This window comes from Leucopleurus acutus (genome assembly GCF_964270905.1).
Source record: "Leucopleurus acutus genome assembly, chromosome: 16".
Classification (NCBI taxonomy): Eukaryota; Metazoa; Chordata; class Mammalia; order Artiodactyla; family Delphinidae; genus Leucopleurus; species Leucopleurus acutus.
In genome coordinates, this window is record NC_139158.1 from 9417487 (window position 1) to 9435250 (window position 17764).

A 17764-nucleotide genomic window follows, 5' to 3' on the forward strand; every position below is an offset into this window, starting at 1 on the left:
TGAACACTGGGACTAACCCCAAATTCCAGGCAGTCACTTCATGTTTTTGAGCTGTAGCAGAACAAATGCATGGAGATTTCTTTAAGGCTACAAACTTTACAAGTTGGTCCCGTTAACAATGACCTAGAGGCAGGAGTTTTTTAAACGGCATGAATTGAACACTTGCACGTTTCAACAGAATACAGTTTACATTCATCTCTAAATCTGAGATTAAGAAACTATCAGCTGGTTTCCAACTGCTTTCAATACTGGTTTGAAATTTGAATAATTTTACTGTGTAGACATTAAATATTTTGTTTAAATATGAAACATTAAATCTTTTCCTGACTATCCAGACAGAAATAGAGAAAGCAGGAACAACAGGCAGGAGAAGAAACAGTCCAGTTAACAGACTTGTGACTTCTATGCCATCTGTAACAAGGGGAGGGACTTCGGCATGGGTTTCAAAATCGCCTGGGAGCTGCCGCCTAAAGTCACCTCTACTCGGCATAAACCATTTTTTCTACACGAGGTGTCTGATTCCTACAAAGGCAAAAGAAACCCAGAAAACAAAACAGAAAGAACTGGGGTGGTCTCTCAATGAGTTACAGCGGATATCCTGTAGCGCTAAAGGAACTGTCATTTTATTTCGTACTACTGAGCCCTTGCCACGCAGAAGAGCTCTTGCTGAGAAATAAAAAACTTCAATCCTGGTTCCCCTCAGAGGACACCTTGAGCCTGGGTAAGGTCCTCAAGACGAAGGTTTCCTGCTAGCAGGAAGCTATTCTCTCCTAACTCCTAGGCTTACTGCATACTAGCTGAAAAACAGGCCACTTGGCTATTTCAATAAAGCTCAATGCCACAGCCCTTTTTTTTTAATGTTTATTTTTTTCAAAGGAAAACAGCAACAGCCAGTTGGAAACCTATTTATTCTTCAACTCCAGTTTTGTTTAATTTAGAAGTGACTTACTGATTCACTATATTAACCACCCCTCCCCCCTCCCCACCTTTCCTCTTTAAATATTTATCTTCTACTTTGCTGAATTCTTCTAAGGAGATTGTTCCAGTATATATCTCCAGGTCCTTGCTTTGCTCCTTTTACCAAATAAATAAATAAAAATTAAAATGCAAAATGCAATTCCCTTGTGCATCTTAAGGGCTCCAATTGTCAAAAATAGAAAAGAAAAATCTTTGGAATAGCCAATTAAGTTGAATTTAAAAAAAGAACTCGCATGACCATGTGTAAAATAGTTAGTGGGAACCTGCTGCATAGCACAGGGAGCTCAGCTTTGTGTTCTGTGATGACCTAGAGGGGTGGGAAAGGGAGGGTGGGAGGGAGGCTCAGGAGGGAGGGGAAATATGTATACATAGAGCTGATTCACTTTGTTCTACAGCAGAAACTAACACAACATGGGAAAGCAATTATACTCTAATTTTTAAAATTAATTAAAAAAAAAACCCTCACGTGCATGTGGTTTCTCTGGGGGCAGAAATCCACTCCTATTATACGTCACAAGGTCCTGAGGGGTAACAGAGGCTGTGTGGGGCCTGCCTGGCACCTGACAGGCATTTGACAAGTGCTAATTATTATTCTTTTCAAAGCAGCTCTGTTGAGCTCTAATTCACACACCATGCAATTCACCCATTTAAAGTGTATAACAAAGTGTTTTTTTAATCTATTCAGAGTATGCAACCATCATCACAGCCAATTTTAGAACATTTTCATCACACCAAAGAGAAACCCTGTACCCTCTACCACCCTATGCCACGTCCCCTCCAGCCCTAAGCCACTCATCTACTTTCTGTCTCTATAGATTTGCCTGTTCTAGACATTTCATGTAAACAGAATCATACGATATGTGACCTTTTGTCTGACACTTGCATTTAGCATGTTTTCAACGTTCACCCATGTTGTAGCACGGATCAGCACTTCATTCCTTTTTATGGCTGAAAAATAATTCCGGTGCATGAATATAGCCCACATGGTTGATCAGTTCATCCTCTGATGGCCACTTGGGTTGTTTCCCTTTTGACTGTTGGAATTATGCTGCTATGAACATTCAGGTAGCTATTATTATTAAAGTCACTGCCCTTGTCTTCCAAGATGACTAGGCCTGAGTGCCCCAGACTGTCCAGAGCGCAAAGAAGGGAAAAGGCCGGGAGGGCAGTTTTGCACCAGATTCATCCCAAAGGGAGGCCCGGGTGCCAGAGCTGCATGGGGCGGGGACCCTTCTCCCCATCAGCAGGGAAGCCCAGCGTGTATGGGTATGATTCAGGATATGAAGCAGGAGAGGAAGGCTGGGCCAGATTACGGCAGACTTTAGTATGGGGTGTGTAGGGGTGGAGGCGCCTGGGGAAGACTTCTGTGGGTGAGTTGGGCTTGGGGGTGAGTGGGCGTGGAGGGTGAGGCCGGTGGGAGGCCAGCAAGGAGGCTGAGGAAACCATGGCTGGTGTGTGTGTGTGCGTGGGGGGGTTATTGCCATATCAGTTTGCCTCTGCTCTCTCTTCTTCCCCGTTCCCAGCAGCAACTGGTCAGGCTTGGGACTGGGGTGGGGTGGAAAGAGAGCCAAGGCTGAGGCAGAAGCTCTCCCTGGGCTTGACTTTGAGGTAAAGGCCGAGGTCAAGAAGAGCTGGGGTTTGGTGTTCTGGAGTGGGGACAGGAGGAAGGGATAGCAGAGAGATTCCTCTATTGGAAAGCAGTGATGTGGGCGGGAGGATGACTTGAGAGCGTGTGGCGTGTGGGGAGGTTCCTACTACATGCTTCTACCATACGCCAGGCACTACTCACAGGAATGAAAGGTGATACCTTTTAGTTGATGACCATATGGTTCCTGGACAGTGATTTCTTTCTTTTCGTTTTTTGGCTGCGCCACGTGGCCTGCGGGATCTTAGTTCCCTGACCAGAGATTGAACCCGTGCCCCCCTGCAGTGGAAGCGCGGAGTCTTAACCACTGGACCGCCAGGGAAGTCCCGAGGCCAGTGATTTCTGATTCCTTGGTGTTGCTGGGAGGCCACTGAGCCCCAGACCCTGAGGGGTCCAGGCAGACTGGAGCCTGGAGGTTTCCACGGCACCCAGGGCTTGGCAATGGTTGATGGTTCAAGGAAGGACTTCCCGATGTCCTGGGATGTCGAATATCCCTGGTCAGAGATGGAGCTGCAGGAAGTTCTGAGGCTGAGAGCCCTGCCAGCCCGCTGAGGTGGCAAAGAACTGGAATGAAGTGGATTAAAAGAAAATAAAGAAACACGCGGGACCCTCAGTGCATGCCCAGGTGTGTGGTGGCAGCTTCATGCTGATGTGGGGCTGAACAGCTGTGGAGTGATGCTGAGGGGCAGTGACACCAAGCCACTGGCGCCTGGCCAGCCCCCTGGGCACCTGCAGTCCCCCAACCTCACTGGAGAGAAGCAGGGATTGTATGGAGGGGGAAGGGAGGGTGTGACCGAGGGCTGTGGGTGAGCGCTCAGGTCCTTGTCAAAAGTTCAAATCATGTAGGTTGGGGCTTCCCTGGTGGCACAGTGGTTGGGAGTCCGCCTGCCGATGCAGGGGACACGGGTTCATGCCCCGGTCCGGGAAGATCCCACATGCCGCGGAGCGGCTGGGCCCGTGAGCCATGGCCGCTGAGCCTGCGCGTCCGGAGCCTGTGCTCCGCAGTGGGAGAGGCCACAGCAGTGAGAGGCCTGCGTACCACAAAAAAAAAAAAAAAAAAAAAAAAAGTTCAAATCACGTAGGTTAAGCCCTGCTATAAAAAGAACATTGAAAAAGAAAAAAAGTTCACACTAACCAGAGGTGTGGCTGCTCCCAGCTGGTCCCCACATCCTGCTCCCCAGCCCATGGCGGGCAGGTCAGGGCCGGCTGTACCCTTCCTCAGGGCTAGACTGATCCAGAGCTGGGAGCCAGCAGAGAATGAGGGCTGGGTCAGTGGGCGCACCGGGCGGTAGGACAAAGACCTGGCAGTTGAACTGGGCCCCAAGAAGGCCAGGGGTCAGGATCTGTGGGTGTTGTCTACCCCAACCATGCCTGGAGGCACTCCAGTAGGAGAATGCCGGCCAGGCCTGGAGGAAAAGGTAATGTGATCTCTGAGTCACCTGGGGCTGGGGTGAAATGCCACTTACAATGGATCCCTAGATTTTTGGTTTTGTCCCTGGTCTGTCACTGCTGACTCACTGGCTGCCTACCTGGGAGTCCCCTGGTTGACCTGCTAGTTTCTCTCTCCCTCTTGGTATGTCATGGAAGTAGAGACAGCTTCTCTGTAAGCTGTCGTCATCAGGTGTAACCTGCCCAGGCTGCTGGGAGGGAAAAGGTGCTGGGTTCCAGGATCCCCTGGGGTCCGCACTTGGGGGGGGGGGGCAGGAAGCAAGTAGGGATGACTCCAGCCCCTGGCTCTACCCACTGGAGACCACGTCTGTCTTGGCCCGGGGGAAGCAGGCTGCTCTGGGGGGTCTAGCTGGTCCTGGGTCAAGATGTCCCCCTAATATCCCAGGGCTCCGTCCACCCCAGAGCAGGGCAGCCCTCCTGGCTCTCCCCATCCAATTAACCTACCACGAAGGCCCAAGTAACAGCTGTCTGGGCCTACCCTTGCTCAAAGCCTGTCCATGGCTCCCCTGGGCACCCCAGCTCTTGAGCTGGGTACTTGAGGCTTTTCCTGATGTGCCCAACTTGCCTTCCAGCCCAGCTCCACCACCTGCCCAGCTCCAGACACCACAAGGCCCCCAAAATGCCCCTAGTCTCTGCCCCTTGCCGCTCCCCTTTTTAGAGAACTCTCTCCTTTCCATAGGCTTCTAAGCCTTTACTCACCTTTCACAGCTCTCCTTCCCTCTCCCTCCTCCAGGAAGCCCGCCTTGGGCCCAGGATGCTGCTGACCCTTTCCTCCAGAGCCCACACAGAGCTGCCTTCTCTGGTCTAGGGAGTTGTCTGTTTAGATCAGGGGGTCTCGAGGGCAGGCACTGGCCCAATTCCCACTGTTCTAATGATTCTCATGGCCCTGGAATGTCACATCAGTTCTCCGAGGCTTAGTTTTCTCATCTCTAGAATGGGACAGATGGTGCCCTGCATGGTTTTGTAGTAAGAAAAAATGATGTCTCATAATACTAAGGCACCTTAGCAGGCCCAACTCCTGCTGACCAGTGACCTGGCTGGGGGGTGTGGGCTGGGCAGGACTGATCCCTCCAAAAGATTAGAAGGTCCTCGGGGATCCCCTGGCCTTTAAGTCCTCTTCTTCCTCTGCCTCTGGAAAATGGATGTATCTTACAATCAAGAGACAGGGGCTGCTCTGAAGTTAGGTAGGGGGAGCAGGAGGGAGGGCTGGGGGGGCGGGAAGGAGTTCTCCTGTCCCTGGGATGGACCCCTCTGAGAGGCAGGGCAGTGGCTTGTGAAAGGTGGACAGCAGGGTGGGCGGTGAGGATGGCTCCGGTCTTGCATAAATATGGGCTCTTTGAAACTGCCAGGCAGAAGCTGGACTCAGAAGCACTAATTTCATGGAAACTAATTAAAAACTCACTCAGTCCCATCCTGTCTTTCAGTCTCCCTCCCTTCACAGAGCCCTTCCCCCGCTGAGCCCCTCTCTCTAGCCAAGCCCATTCAGAGCACCCACATCCCCCCACCCATCCCCCGCCCCCGCTCAGCTCCTCCCTCTCTCTGAACCCAGCTCCATCCCCGCCATCCCTCCATCTCATTCCCAGAAGTGCCTGGGCCGTGGGGCTGCAGCCAGCAGCGTGGCCTCGCTTCTCTTCCTTGGAGATGCCACCCCACCCCACCTTCTCCCTCCATGTATGTGGGGAACCAGGCCTGTCATTACCCCCTCCGGGGCCAAGTGGGGAGCGTGGCCACCGGTGTGGGCTGCCAGGCTACGGGCCGGGGGCTACCCACTCAGCCCAGGACCTGGCCTCCACTTCTGAGCCCAGGGCCCGTGGCTTTCTAGGGCCTGGGCTGGGCCCGCCGGACCCCTGTCAAGGCGGCGAGAAGAATCTCAGTGGACTGAGTGGGCCTTGCTTCCGTGTTTTCACGGAGCCTCCCACTGCCTCAGAGGGAGATGTTGTCCTCCTTCCCCGGATGAGGAAATTGGTTGAGAGAGTTTAATTCTATTGCCCAGTGTCGCAGAATTGGTAGTGACAGAGCTGGGACTCAACCCGGGGAGGGCTGGGGTCATCTCAGAAGAGAGCCATAAAAGGACCACCACATTCTGCCCCAGATTCTGAAAGTCCCAGCCTGGGGCCCAGCCCTCCCAGCCAGGGCTGGGCCTGCCCTAGTGAAATCCCCACTGTTGCCAGAGCCAGCAGGAGGCGGCCAGCGCATACCGGCCCAGGGTCTGGAAGTGGCCGCCTGTTTGCTGGAAGCATTCAGGAGATCCTCCTCCGGGGACCATCCAGGACGATGGCTCTGAAGTGACTCAGAGACACAATCTTTACACTCACGGAGAATTATGACAACCCACTGCAGATTATTCACTAAAATTTAAACAAATTTTTAACTTAATGACATTGTCTCTGCTTAAAAAAGAACAGGATCTTAACTTGTGTCTGTGGGCAGAGAAGTTAGTGAACTCCTGCAAAAATAAATCGTTTTGAGCCAACTTCCAGCTAGACTGATTTCTGAGCTGAGAGTGAGGCTTCTTCCTTTTTCTTTTTTTTTTTTTCAGAAAAGCCATTTGGTTTTTTTTTTTCTCGGTACGCGGGCCTCTCACCGCTGTGGCTTCTCCCGTTGAGGAGCACAGGCTCCGGACGCACAGGCTCAGCGGCCATAGCTCACGGGCCCAGCCGCTCCGTGGCATGTGGGATCTTCCCGGACCGGGGCCCGAACCCGTGTCGCCTGCATCGGCAGGCGGACTCTCAACCACTGCGCCACCAGGGAAGCCCTAGCCATTTGGTTTTACACAGATCAAAACGTATGTTTGGTGGGGAAGAATAATTTTAAGTTGACACCTGGCCTTAGAGTTCCCAGTCCCAGCGGAGACGAGTGAAGGGTCCCGGGACCCAGGTCCGCTCAGCCCTCAGAGATCCCTCTGGCCGCCTCGGCAGGGGTCTGGTGGACCCGCACAGACCAGAGAAGGACAAAGAAGGCTCAGATGGCAGTAGGGCGCCTCAAGGTTGGATGGGAGACTTTATCTGCCACTTTCCCAGGGACATGCAGGGAGCTGGGCACAAGGCTGTGTGTGTGTGTGTATGTGTGTGTTGTGATCAAAGACTTGGCTGAGCCCCTGGGGCCCCGGGGACCCGGGTCTGAGAAGTCCCAGCTCCCCTTCGGTGCAAGGGTAGAACCAGAGCCGAGGGCCTGATGCTTTGTGACATGAACTTGGCTCTTTCCTCCTCACGGTCCCAAGCTTTTCAGCTCGCAAAGCATTTTCACATCCTCATCTTATTTCACATCTGTCTTAGATCGGGAAATGTGCTAATGTCTTCAATTTACAGAGAGAAGTTGAGGCCCAGAGATGGAGCTGGCTTCCCCCAAGGTGACGGGGCTGGTGAGAGGGTTATGGGCGGAGATGGGTGACCTGATCTGGCTGGAGAGAGCGCTGTCCTTGATAAAAACCAGCGTGTAAGATACAATTCTATTGGCGTAAAGTTAGTGTATGTTGGGAGAAAGAAAAAGAAGTAAGTGCTAACCCTGCCCTCTCAGCCCCCAAAGCAAAAGTAATGAATGGCAGACACACTAGTAAAGTGTCACAGTGAAAGACTGTCTAAGCTGTTGGGAGGACCAGGCCCAGGGAGCCAGAGTGGTTGTAGGAAAATTGTTCCGGCTTTGCCGGTGTTTTTCCTGCAGCAGGTGCGTGGGACCCAGCCAGTGTCTCCTGGCGTAAATGAATCCTCAGCAAATATTTCTCCAGCTCCACTCATGTGCAGAGGGCTCACAGCTCCCCCAGGACTGGCTCCTGTTTCTCTTTCACACCTGAGCACCTCGAGCTCCACCTGAGCTCCCCTGCCCTGGGCCTGCCCTTTGCCTTGGGCCCTCTTGCACCTGTCCTCCCCCTAGCTTTCAGCCCCTCCCCTGCCTCTGAAGTGCTTGGCTGAGCTGGGCAGGGAAGGACAGCTTCTTAGTCACTTCTGTTGGGCCACAGGTGGAAAGCTCTAGGGCCTGTGTGCTCCCCCTCCCCTACTGCTGCTTCTCCAAGTGCCAGTCGGCTGTGTCCCAGAACAAGAGCAGGAAGTCGGGGGAGGGGGGGCGTGTAGGGGGTGAGTGAGGGTCTCTGTAGGCAGAAACCTTACTGAAGGGCTGGAATGACCAGCCCACCCCGTTCTGGGCAAGCCCCACACGGCCCTCCCTGGGCCTCAGTTCACCCATCTGTGCAAAGGCAGTAAGAGTCCTTGCCCTGCTTAATGATAGGCAGGCTGTGATGAGGTCACTGCAGGGAAGCACTTATCGTCCCTCTGGAAGGGCAGTATCTCCGTTGCTCAGTCCACAGGCCTGTTTGCGTGCTGTTCCTCGAAGCCTGGTAAGGAGAATGCCAGGGAGGCGTGGTCCTGGCAGGAACTATTCCTGTTTGTGTTGGTGTGTGTGCCTGGGGCTGAGGGGGAGTGGGGGAGGGCAGCTGGGAACCGGGATAATGCCTCCTGCCTTGTTGAGCACCTAGTAGGTGTCAACCCCTGCGCTGAGCTCTGAGGCTGAATATCTATCCTTCAGGAGCCCCCAGCCTTGTAGGGGAGACCGAAGTGTTTACAGTCAACCACAGTACAAGGACCTCAGTTTCCCCATCGCGCTAGCTTATCCCAGCCAGCCCTATGGTTCCACAGGCTGTCAGCACGTTTTAAATAGCTCACAGAAAGCTTCTACCCAAATTACGCACACAGGATAGCTCTCTTTCTCGGGAAGCTCAGGGACCACTGCCAGGTTCAGATTAGACACCCAGCTGCCCCAGGGCACCAGGCACGGGGCTGGACAATGCTGGGGGCTCAGGGATGAGCTCCCCAGCACGTGGGGAAGAATGGGGGTGGGGTTCCCTTGATCCAGCCAGGATGAGCCTGGCCATTCTCTCTCCCCACCACAGTGACTCCTTCCTTTAGGTTCCCAAAGCCCCTGCCCTGAATCAGGCCCTTCCTAATCCTTGCCCTCTGCCCGGCTTTCACCTCCATCCTGTTTCCAGAGACCCCTTTCTCAACCTGGCATCCAATGCCCTTGCTGGTCTCACAGCCTCTGTGCACAGCCCAGGGCTCCGAGATGCCTGAGGCAGAGATTTCTGGCTCTTTTCCTCTGGTCCCTCCCCCACTACCCCGTCTCTGGTCAGACTGGATTCCTCTGAATCTGTTCTGGTTCCCAGAACTAGCTGCATCTCCCCACCTTGGGCACCTTGGCGCTCGCTGTTCCCTCTCCCTGAAGCTCTCCTTCACCTAGTCCTGCTGTCTTGCCCAACTCCAGAGGGCCCCGTCCATGGCAATTTCTGTCATCAGTGCCTCTGCAGCACAACCCAGTTGCCTGGAGTTATGCCAGGCAACTCCCCTTCCCTGTCAGGCCCCCTCCCAGGCACCACCCCCGACACCCCAGCTGAGTTTTTCCTCCCCTTCCAAGTCTCATGGGACTTTGCTCCCATTCTGGCTTTATCAGAGGACGGTTCTGTGTATCTTCACTAAGTAAACACCTGTTTGCTGGACTGATGTCCCCAGGGTCTGGCCCATGGCTTTCTCTTGGTGACCTCCCCGACCTAATTCTGGCCAAGCCGGCTTAGCCCCAGCAGAAACTGGCTGAAACTTCTGAGGTGGGGGGCAGGCTTCCTTCTCTCTTTGGCCAAAAGGGCATCACCTCCGAGACCCCTCCTCCGGCAGGGCTGGGAAGCCAGGTGATGGTGGTGAGAGATGGGGAGGGCACGTGATGGACCCAGGAGTCCGGGCCCCCCAGCTCCTTGGTCCTTAAAACTGGACCACATCAGGCCAATGTCCAGACACGGGTAATGCAGATGCATGGATGGCGAGACGCTTAACAGTAATTGTCAGGCCAGTGATGCAGCTGATGAGGACTCTAACATCAGTAATCATGGTGGGGCTGCTCTTTGACGTTCCCAGGACTCTATCCTCAGACCCTCTCCCTGAAGGTAGCCACCTTCCATCCAACCACCCAAGCCTGGAATGAGGGAGCCCTGGGGTGGGGGGACCCTGGTCTTCAGGCCCCAAACCTGGCTGGGCCCGGCTCCCCGCTCCGGCCCCCCAGGTATGTCCAGGTGTTTGCAGGCTGTGATGACCTCAGCACGGGCCTGGGGGCAGGGGGAAAGGGCAGTTTCCTCTGAGACTGGCTCTCCAGCGTGGTGACTCAGGGGCCAAGGGCTGGGGCCTGAAAGTACTTTTGTTGGCAGGCTCAGGAATCTAGAGAAACTGGTCAGGGGGCGGCTCCAGGGACTGAAACCCCTCCCTCGGCCCCCGCCCCTCCCGCGGAGCCCTATAACCGCTCCAGTCTTTAGCCTGAGAGCTTGCGGCAGCTGTCGGCAGGAAGGAACTGGTTGTGTTACACTCTGACTCTCGCTGGGTTTGTGCCTCTGACCCTCAGGAAAGGCACCCGGAGCTGCTCCAACTGGCTTTGCCTCTGGACTTGCCGTGAAAGACCTCCCTGCGAACGCTGAGTGTTCATCCTCGGCACTTGGACTCCTACAGCCTCCAGGGCCGGATCCCCACAGCCTTCCAGGTCCTAGACCCCAGCAGACGCTAAGCTATGGCTTCCATGGGGCTGCAGGTGATGGGTATCGCTCTGGCCGTGCTGGGCTGGCTGGGCGCCATACTGAGCTGCGCGCTGCCCATGTGGCGCGTGACGGCCTTCATCGGCAGCAACATCGTCACGTCCCAGACCATCTGGGAGGGCCTGTGGATGAACTGCGTGGTGCAGAGCACGGGCCAAATGCAGTGCAAGGTGTACGACTCGCTGCTGGCGCTGCCACAGGACCTGCAGGCGGCCCGCGCCCTCATCGTCATCTGCATCATCTTGGCCGTGCTCGGTGTGCTGCTCTCGGTGGTGGGCGGCAAGTGCACCAACTGCGTGGAGGATGAGAGCGCCAAGGCCAAGACCATGATTGTGGCCGGCGTGGTGTTCCTGCTGGCCGGCTTGCTGGTGATGGTGCCCGTGTCCTGGACGGCCCACAATATCATCCGCGACTTCTATAACCCACTGGTGGCCTCGGGCCAGAAGCGGGAGATGGGTGCCTCGCTCTACATTGGCTGGGCCGCCTCTGGCCTGCTGATGCTCGGTGGGGCCTTGCTTTGCTGCAACTGCCCACCGCGCACCGACAAGCCCTACTCTGCCAAGTACTCTGCCGCCCGCTCCGCTCCAGCCAGCAACTATGTGTAAGGCGCTACCGTTGACTCTTTTCCTTTCAGCTTTGTTTCTCCCTGGACTGAGCTTACTGTGACCCCAGGATGGCCTGCCAAGCAGAGACTGAGCCAGGCCGTTGGCCAGCAGCCCTCAGCCCCTCCTGGCCCTGTCGGACATTTTCTCAAGGTCACCTCCAACACTAGCAAGGATGGATGGAAAGAGACTCCTGTACCACGCTCCTCGGAATGGCTGTGGATACGGGGGGCTGGCTCCTGCTGGCCCGGACAGCTCAGCCCTGACTTTGCTTGGGCTCTGCCTCTGAGTGGGTGTTCAGCGGACCATGGGACTATGCCCGTGTTGATCACGGCCCCCTTCTTTGATCCTCCCCACTCCGTCTGCCAGCATCCTCTGGGTGGGTCAGCGAGCGCTTGGGCTGCGCCTTGCCCATGGAAACCTGTGGCCATGAGAACGGCCGCCTTGCTCACCCACCTGCCCTTGGAGCACAGTTGCCGAGCAGAGAGTGGACGGACAGGTTTAGAGGGGAGGGGCAGAGGTGCTACAAACTGGTTTGGGTAGTGGTGGGGGAGGGGGCTACATGTGGCCCAGGCTGCCCACACCCCTTCCAGCCCCTGTCCTGCGGGCTCCGAAGAAGGACCCCGGGCCCCTTAAGACTGGCCACCTCTGGATCCTCACCCCTGCCAAGGTCATTGGAGAGCCTGGGAGAGGCAGGGGGAATGCTCTTTCTCTGGTCCTAACCCCAGGAAGTCCTGGGGCTTTCCCCTGCTGCTACGTGGTTTCTGTTTTGTAATTTAAACTATTTGTCACGGTAATTGCTATTATTTTCTACAATAAATGGGACCTGTGCACAGGAAGACTGTATCGTTTCTGATTTCAGCTGCGGAGGTGGAGGGGAGGGCAGGGTTGGAAGCCTGGGCAGGGGGGTGGTGAGGGGCAGGACGACCGTGTGGTGGCCAGGACCAGAAGACTTACAAAACTGGTTCTGGGGAATTGTGAGACGTCGAAACTGGCCCCGAGCTTTGGAGTCACCTTGCTCAAGCCCTCCATTTGTCAGAGCGTAAAGCCCAGGACCTTAGGAAAGTGCTGGGGACTGTAGGAGGGAGGAAAGATGAGAACAGCCAGCCCTGGGGGATGGGCCACCTGCCCTCCCCTCCTTTTGTTCCAGCTCCATCTGGGCCTCCAGGCTGGTCTGCTCACCCCCCAGGTCCGTTCTCCCAGCCTTTGCTCAGGCTGTCTCTGCCCTCAGCCTGGAACGTCCCTCTTCCTTTCTCCACCCTTCTGAATTCTAGTCCCAAAGGCTCAGCTCTGCGCCTCCTCCTCCATGAAGCCTTCCCTGGCTCCTGTCTGGAGGCATTATCATCAGCCCTGTTCACCTCCCCACCTGGTGCTGGTGCGGACAGTCACCGAGGCCCTTTCACCTGCCCAGCTCTGGGGCAGCCTCCAAGCTACGCCCTGAGCCCCTCGGCTCCGCGTTCCGATCCCTTTAGAGATGAGGAAACCGAATCCTGGACACGTGAAAGTGTTTGGCCAAGGCCCAGATGCGTGAGCACAGGTTCCTGGTCTGTGAGTTAGAGGGAGAGGGCCCTACACCCCGGAAGGGGTCAGAGTCACATCTGTTGCCCTATCGTGCCTGGCACAGGGACAGCCAGGGATGGGGCCCCTCTATGTCCTGTTTCTTCTCTTCTGTCCTCCATAGGGACAGATGTCACTCTTTGCAGGGGTGAGAAAACCGCCGAGCCAGAGCTCTGCTGCCGCTTCTGGGACTCATTTAATAGGCATGGCTCTCCCGAGGGGCAGGGTTGGTGCAGCGGCCTCGTTTTACAGGCAAAGCAGAGGAGGCCCAGCCATGGGCCTGGCCAAGGCCTCATGGAGGCTCGGAGGCCAGCTGGGGGCTAGGCACTGGGCCTCACTCCCTCAGCCTGGGCTGCCTCCTGCTTTCGGTACAGGTAGACGATGCCGGAGATGAAGCCGTCGCTGTCAGAGGTGCCAGGCCCCACCTCGAGCTCGGAGGTGGCCAGTTCCCACTGGTCCACAGGCCAGGCCACCAGGCGTTCCCAAGCCCTGGCCTGCTCCAGCCTGGCCAGGGTGGCCTCCAGCGCCTCTTTGTAATGCAGGTTGGATGGGTTGGTCCTGGTGGTCAGACACAGCAGCCCGCCTGGGGAGGGGTGGGGAAGGAGCAGGAGAGTGAGGGAGGGGCAGGAGCCAGGGACAGGAAGGTTGTCCCCTTCCTGCTCACATCCTCAAGGGAGGAAGTTCTCCCAGCTTTGCCCCCGGGCCAGCCTTTCCCACCTCCAAGCCCCTGGTGCTCACTGATCCCTCCCCCAGGAATACCCTCTGCTTCCTCAGCTTACCAGCCTCCTACACACCTTTCAAGGCCTGAGTGTCCTTTATGCTGGGAATTTTTGGCTGAATCCCCTTGACAGAGGGGGCTCCCTTCTCACTGTTCACCCAGCCCCTCTCCTGGAGGATACGGCTGTGTCTGAATGCTCATGGGCTTTGGACCTTGGGCAACTCCCTTCACCTCTTGGAGCCTCAGTTTCCCAGCTTGCAGGCATGGTTACCCTGTCTCACAGGAAGGCCAGCACAGTCAGTAAGCACTGGCTGAATGAATGAACGACCTTGTCACTCCAGGTCTTCTCCAGGCACCTAGTGTATGCGGGCTCAGATATACTCAGGAGAGACAGGAGACTGGAAGGCTTCCTGGAGGAGGAGGTACGGAGAAGCAGGGTGCTACTGGCGGAGAGGGGCTTCGTGAGAGGAAAGGCTCTGAAGCAAGGAGGCTGTGACATGTGGGCGGGCAGTCTGGCCGGCTGAGGGGACTGGCAAGCACAGGCTGGGCGAGGAGGTCTGGTCCTTACTTGTTCAGGTGATGGGAGTTTCCTGCCCTCCCGAGCCTGATCACTACCTCTCTCTCTGATGCCACCAATGTCCCTGCATCTGTCAGCCTCTGCGGTTCCCTGAGGATGAGGCCTGCCTAGACCTGTCTTGACTTAGCCAGAGCCCCTGCTGAGCCCAGCAGGGGTGAAGGGGCAGGGAGCAGATGCAATCTTGCTGTGATGGGGCACCTTCGGGGCTTCCAGATCCTGTCCTGCAGCCAGGTCTGAGCCTCGTGGTCCTCACACGCCACCACTCTCCTTTCTACCTGGGACTTCACTTAGGCTGTGTTCCTGCGTGGACTGCCCCTCACTCCCCATCCCAGCTGTCCCAAATGCCTCTCTTGTCTGAATTCTCAGGGCATTGAGCACAGCCCTGTGGGCCCACCTCGGGCTTGGTCTTTTTCCCCTGGCCCCTTTCCGGGGCATGTGGGTTGGGTGTGTACCTTCTCCCCAGGGCAGAAGCAAGCACGGGGCAAGGCACACAGTAGCAGCACAGTAAACACAACCCTCACCTGCACATCAGCCCCACTTGTGGAGTTTATAGAAAAGCACTCACATCTATCATCTCACCTGAGCAGCCCCATTTCACAGATGAGGAAACTGAGGTCACGAAAGAGAAGAGACTCCCCCTAGGTTAGTGGGGAAGCTGGAAGATGAGGGAACTCAACGGAGCCCCTACTATGTGCCAGGACTGAAACACAGGCCTTACAGACACTACTTGACCCAGTTCTCAGTGTAATCCTACAGGGAAGGGACTCTGCCACTCTGCTTACTGATGAGGAAATAGAGGCTGGAGAGGAGAGTGGAGTTGCTTCCGGTTTCCCAGTGGATAAGAGGCAAGCTGGCAACCTGCCCGCCCTGCCTGTTTGCCTGGGTCTGTTGATGGTGACGGCTGCAGCCGAGCCTGGGACGGCAGCTGTGGCTGGGATGCCAGGCTGTGTGACCCCGGGCATAACCCTACTCTCGCTTGGCCTGAGGCTTTCTGAGGCTTGCGTCTGTGGGTGTGGAGAAGGGAAGGTGCCTGCGTGTGGCTGGATGGGCTGCTGCTCACCTGGCTTGGTAACCCGCAGGAGCTCAGGTACGGCACTGCAGGGCACCTGGCCGTCACTGAGGGCGCCCACCACCAGCACGGCGTCGAAGGTCCCTGTGTGGAGGTGCGGACGTGGTGTGGTGGTTTGTCTTCAGTGTGGCCTCAGACCACCCTGGGGGATGGTGCGCGTGATGGGGCCTGGGGAGGGACCAGGCCTGCCCCTGGTGTCTGTGGGACCCAGATCCCGTGGGGGATACGGCAGATGTGGCCCAGTCCTGGACTGAGGTCAGATCATGGGATGGAAGTTTCAGAGAAAGCGTCTCAGTGAGGGATTGGGGGGCTCGAAAAGAGAACAGGACTCAGTGTGGGAGGGGGCTTGTGGAGGGCTAGGCAAGGGGGATGGAGTCTTGGCAAAAGAAAGGGGCTACGTCAGGTGGGCTTGGTCAGAGGGTGTGCCTTCGGGTGCTGAAGGGGGTAGGGGAGTACCTTCAGAGCTGGGTAGAGGCTCCTGACCCAGGGTGCAGAGGCTGAGGCGCTGGTAGAGGCCACGGGCCCGGGCCTGTTCCAGCATCCCTGGGCTCCCATCCACCCCATGCAGCTGGAGGAAGCCCCGAGCCTGCAGCTGGGGTGGGGGGACCCAGTCACAATTCATACCTGCCGCCTCCCACTTAGGTCCCTGCACCTCGGGGAGGACAGTGGTCCCCGCAGTGGATGTAGCCCAAGTGTTTGGAACCAGTGAGTCCGAGCAGGGAGGCGGGGATCTGGGGCCTGGGGTAGTAGGAATTTTGAGCAAGTGGGGGCTGAAGGGAGGGCAGGGGATCTAGGGTGGTCTCACCTCTGCAGCCACTAGGCCAGTACCACAGGCCACGTCCAGGATCAGGGCAGCGTGGGGTGGACCTGGAAGGGCTTGGGTGAGGCAGTCCACTGCGAGCTGGGGAGCGCGGTACTGCAGGGCGGCCACATCCTGGGGACAGAATGCTGCACCAAGAGCCACCCCGTGCCCCAGTGTTTGGGGGACCTCCTTTTGGGTGGTCTAGGAGTCAGCCCGGCCTAGCTGTGTGTGTCGGGGGCCCAGGGCCTGCTGGGACTCCAGTGAGGGGAGAACCAGGTATGAGGTGCTTTCCTCTGTCAAGGGGCGGGGACTGGAGAGTAGCCCTCAGCCCACGGCTGGGGTCTTTTCTGTGGGCCTTGGCATGGCTCTCTGCTTAGTTCATACTGACCCCTCAGTGGCACCTCTGCCTGGACTGCAGTCCCAGGGTGGGGATGTCTTGGCCCCTGATCTCTAGGGTCTGCCAGTCTGGAAGATGGGGCTGGTGAGAGGGCAGGGCCACTGTGGATGCGCTGAAGAGGAGCCAGTCCCAGAAGAGACAGGACTGCAGGGCTGCACCCAGGTCTTACTTCCCTCTCACATTCGTTGCCCTGCGATGATGCAAGGCTCACTATTCCGGCTTTACAGACACGAAAACTGAGGCCGGGCAAGCAGATGGAAGCAGAGGTGAGGACCCGGCCGGTTTACCTGGTCATAATCCGGAGCCCATTGGTCATAGAAGTGAAGCTTGTGGGCCAGGTCGGTGATGCCATGCGAAGCCCCCACTCGCGCCCGCACCTCGGGCAGGCTCCGGCCCTCTTCCAGAGCCATCCTCCTGTGGGACACGGCTTCCATGTCCTGAGGCCCACCTCAGTCTCACCTCCCTCCCACCCATCATGCCCAGCAGAGGAGGCTGTCAGGAGGGGGCCTCTCCCGGCCACCGGCACAATGCAATCCCATTTCACTGGGGGTGGGGGTGGGAACACTGATCGCAGGGAGGGCGAGGCTGGACACCTGGGGACTCAGGGCTGCTGGAAGGGGTGTTCCCCGCGGCGGGAGGGAGGACCTGCCCCACCTCCTTGTCGGCCAACGCGAGCGGGATTCCAGGGTGGAAGGGCCCCTTAGGTAGTAGGGGTTCAGAACTCACCACCAATCTGACACGCCAGCGGGGTGGGTGGGCGCTGGAACTCGCGGAAGGGCCTGTAGGCGAGCCTGGCCACGCCCCCACCTCCCTCGATGATTGGTTTTCTGCTAAGAGAAAGTGTCCAATCAGAGGAAAGCGCTGGCAACTCGCCCACCCCTCCACCACCAGCCAATGAGCTCAAAGTTCTTGGCCCGCCTTCAGTCCGGAAAGATCCCAGAATCTTGCTGAGAAGTTTGGAAGGTATCTAGGTTGAGTAACGTTCTCTGTGCCCTCCCGACTCCTGACGTCCTTTATGCTTCTCCAAAGCATCAGCTTTTAGGCAGTAGGAGCCTCAGAATTCTTGCGGACCAAAGAGAGACCTAGGATTAGCCTTCATTTTTAGAACAGTCACCAAGATCCATGCAAGGCTGTCCAGTAGAACTTTCTTTGGTGATGGAAATGTTTTATAAATACACGCTGTTCAAGTGGCGCTTGAAATGTGCCTAGTGCTGCTGAAAACAAACACTATAGGTTGGGACTTGAAGCCAGTCGCACTTCAGATGGGACTTGAACCCACAATCTCTGGCTTAGAAGGGGACTTGAACTCACAATCTCCCTGGTGAAATCACATACCTGGTCTCAGGACTTAATGAAGCTCAGGTTCTTTATGTGTTGTTGCGGAAGGAATTCAGCAAGAGGCAAAGTGATAGGT

The 17764-nt window shown here is 56.6% G+C and overlaps 2 protein-coding genes across 5 annotated transcripts; one reads left to right on the forward strand and one right to left on the reverse strand.

The window, feature by feature from the left end:
- The first annotated feature begins 10369 nt into the window (after nt 1-10369).
- CLDN4 (claudin 4) lies at nt 10370-12062 on the forward strand. Its single transcript, XM_082856319.1, has one exon. The coding sequence runs from the start codon at nt 10604-10606 to the stop codon at nt 11231-11233; it is 630 nt and encodes a 209-aa protein (XP_082712445.1). The 5' UTR covers nt 10370-10603; the 3' UTR covers nt 11234-12062.
- Nucleotides 12063-12970: 908 nt separating this feature from the next.
- METTL27 (methyltransferase like 27) lies at nt 12971-17124 on the reverse strand. 4 transcript variants are annotated; one of them, XM_082857183.1, is made up of 6 exons: nt 17077-17124; nt 16638-16764; nt 15957-16085; nt 15608-15743; nt 15143-15235; nt 12971-13370 (listed from the first exon to the last, which is right to left on the reverse strand). In XM_082857183.1, exons 2-6 carry the CDS (start codon nt 16758-16760, stop codon nt 13108-13110), a joined length of 744 nt encoding a protein of 247 aa, XP_082713309.1. In that variant the 5' UTR covers nt 16761-16764; nt 17077-17124; the 3' UTR covers nt 12971-13107. The 4 variants fall into 4 exon arrangements, with proteins under 4 accessions (XP_082713309.1, XP_082713308.1, XP_082713311.1 ...); XM_082857182.1 differs by lacking the exon at nt 17077-17124 and having other exon boundaries at nt 16638-16880; XM_082857185.1 differs by lacking the exons at nt 15957-16085; nt 17077-17124 and having other exon boundaries at nt 16638-16880.
- Between the last annotated feature and the right edge of the window lie 640 nt (nt 17125-17764).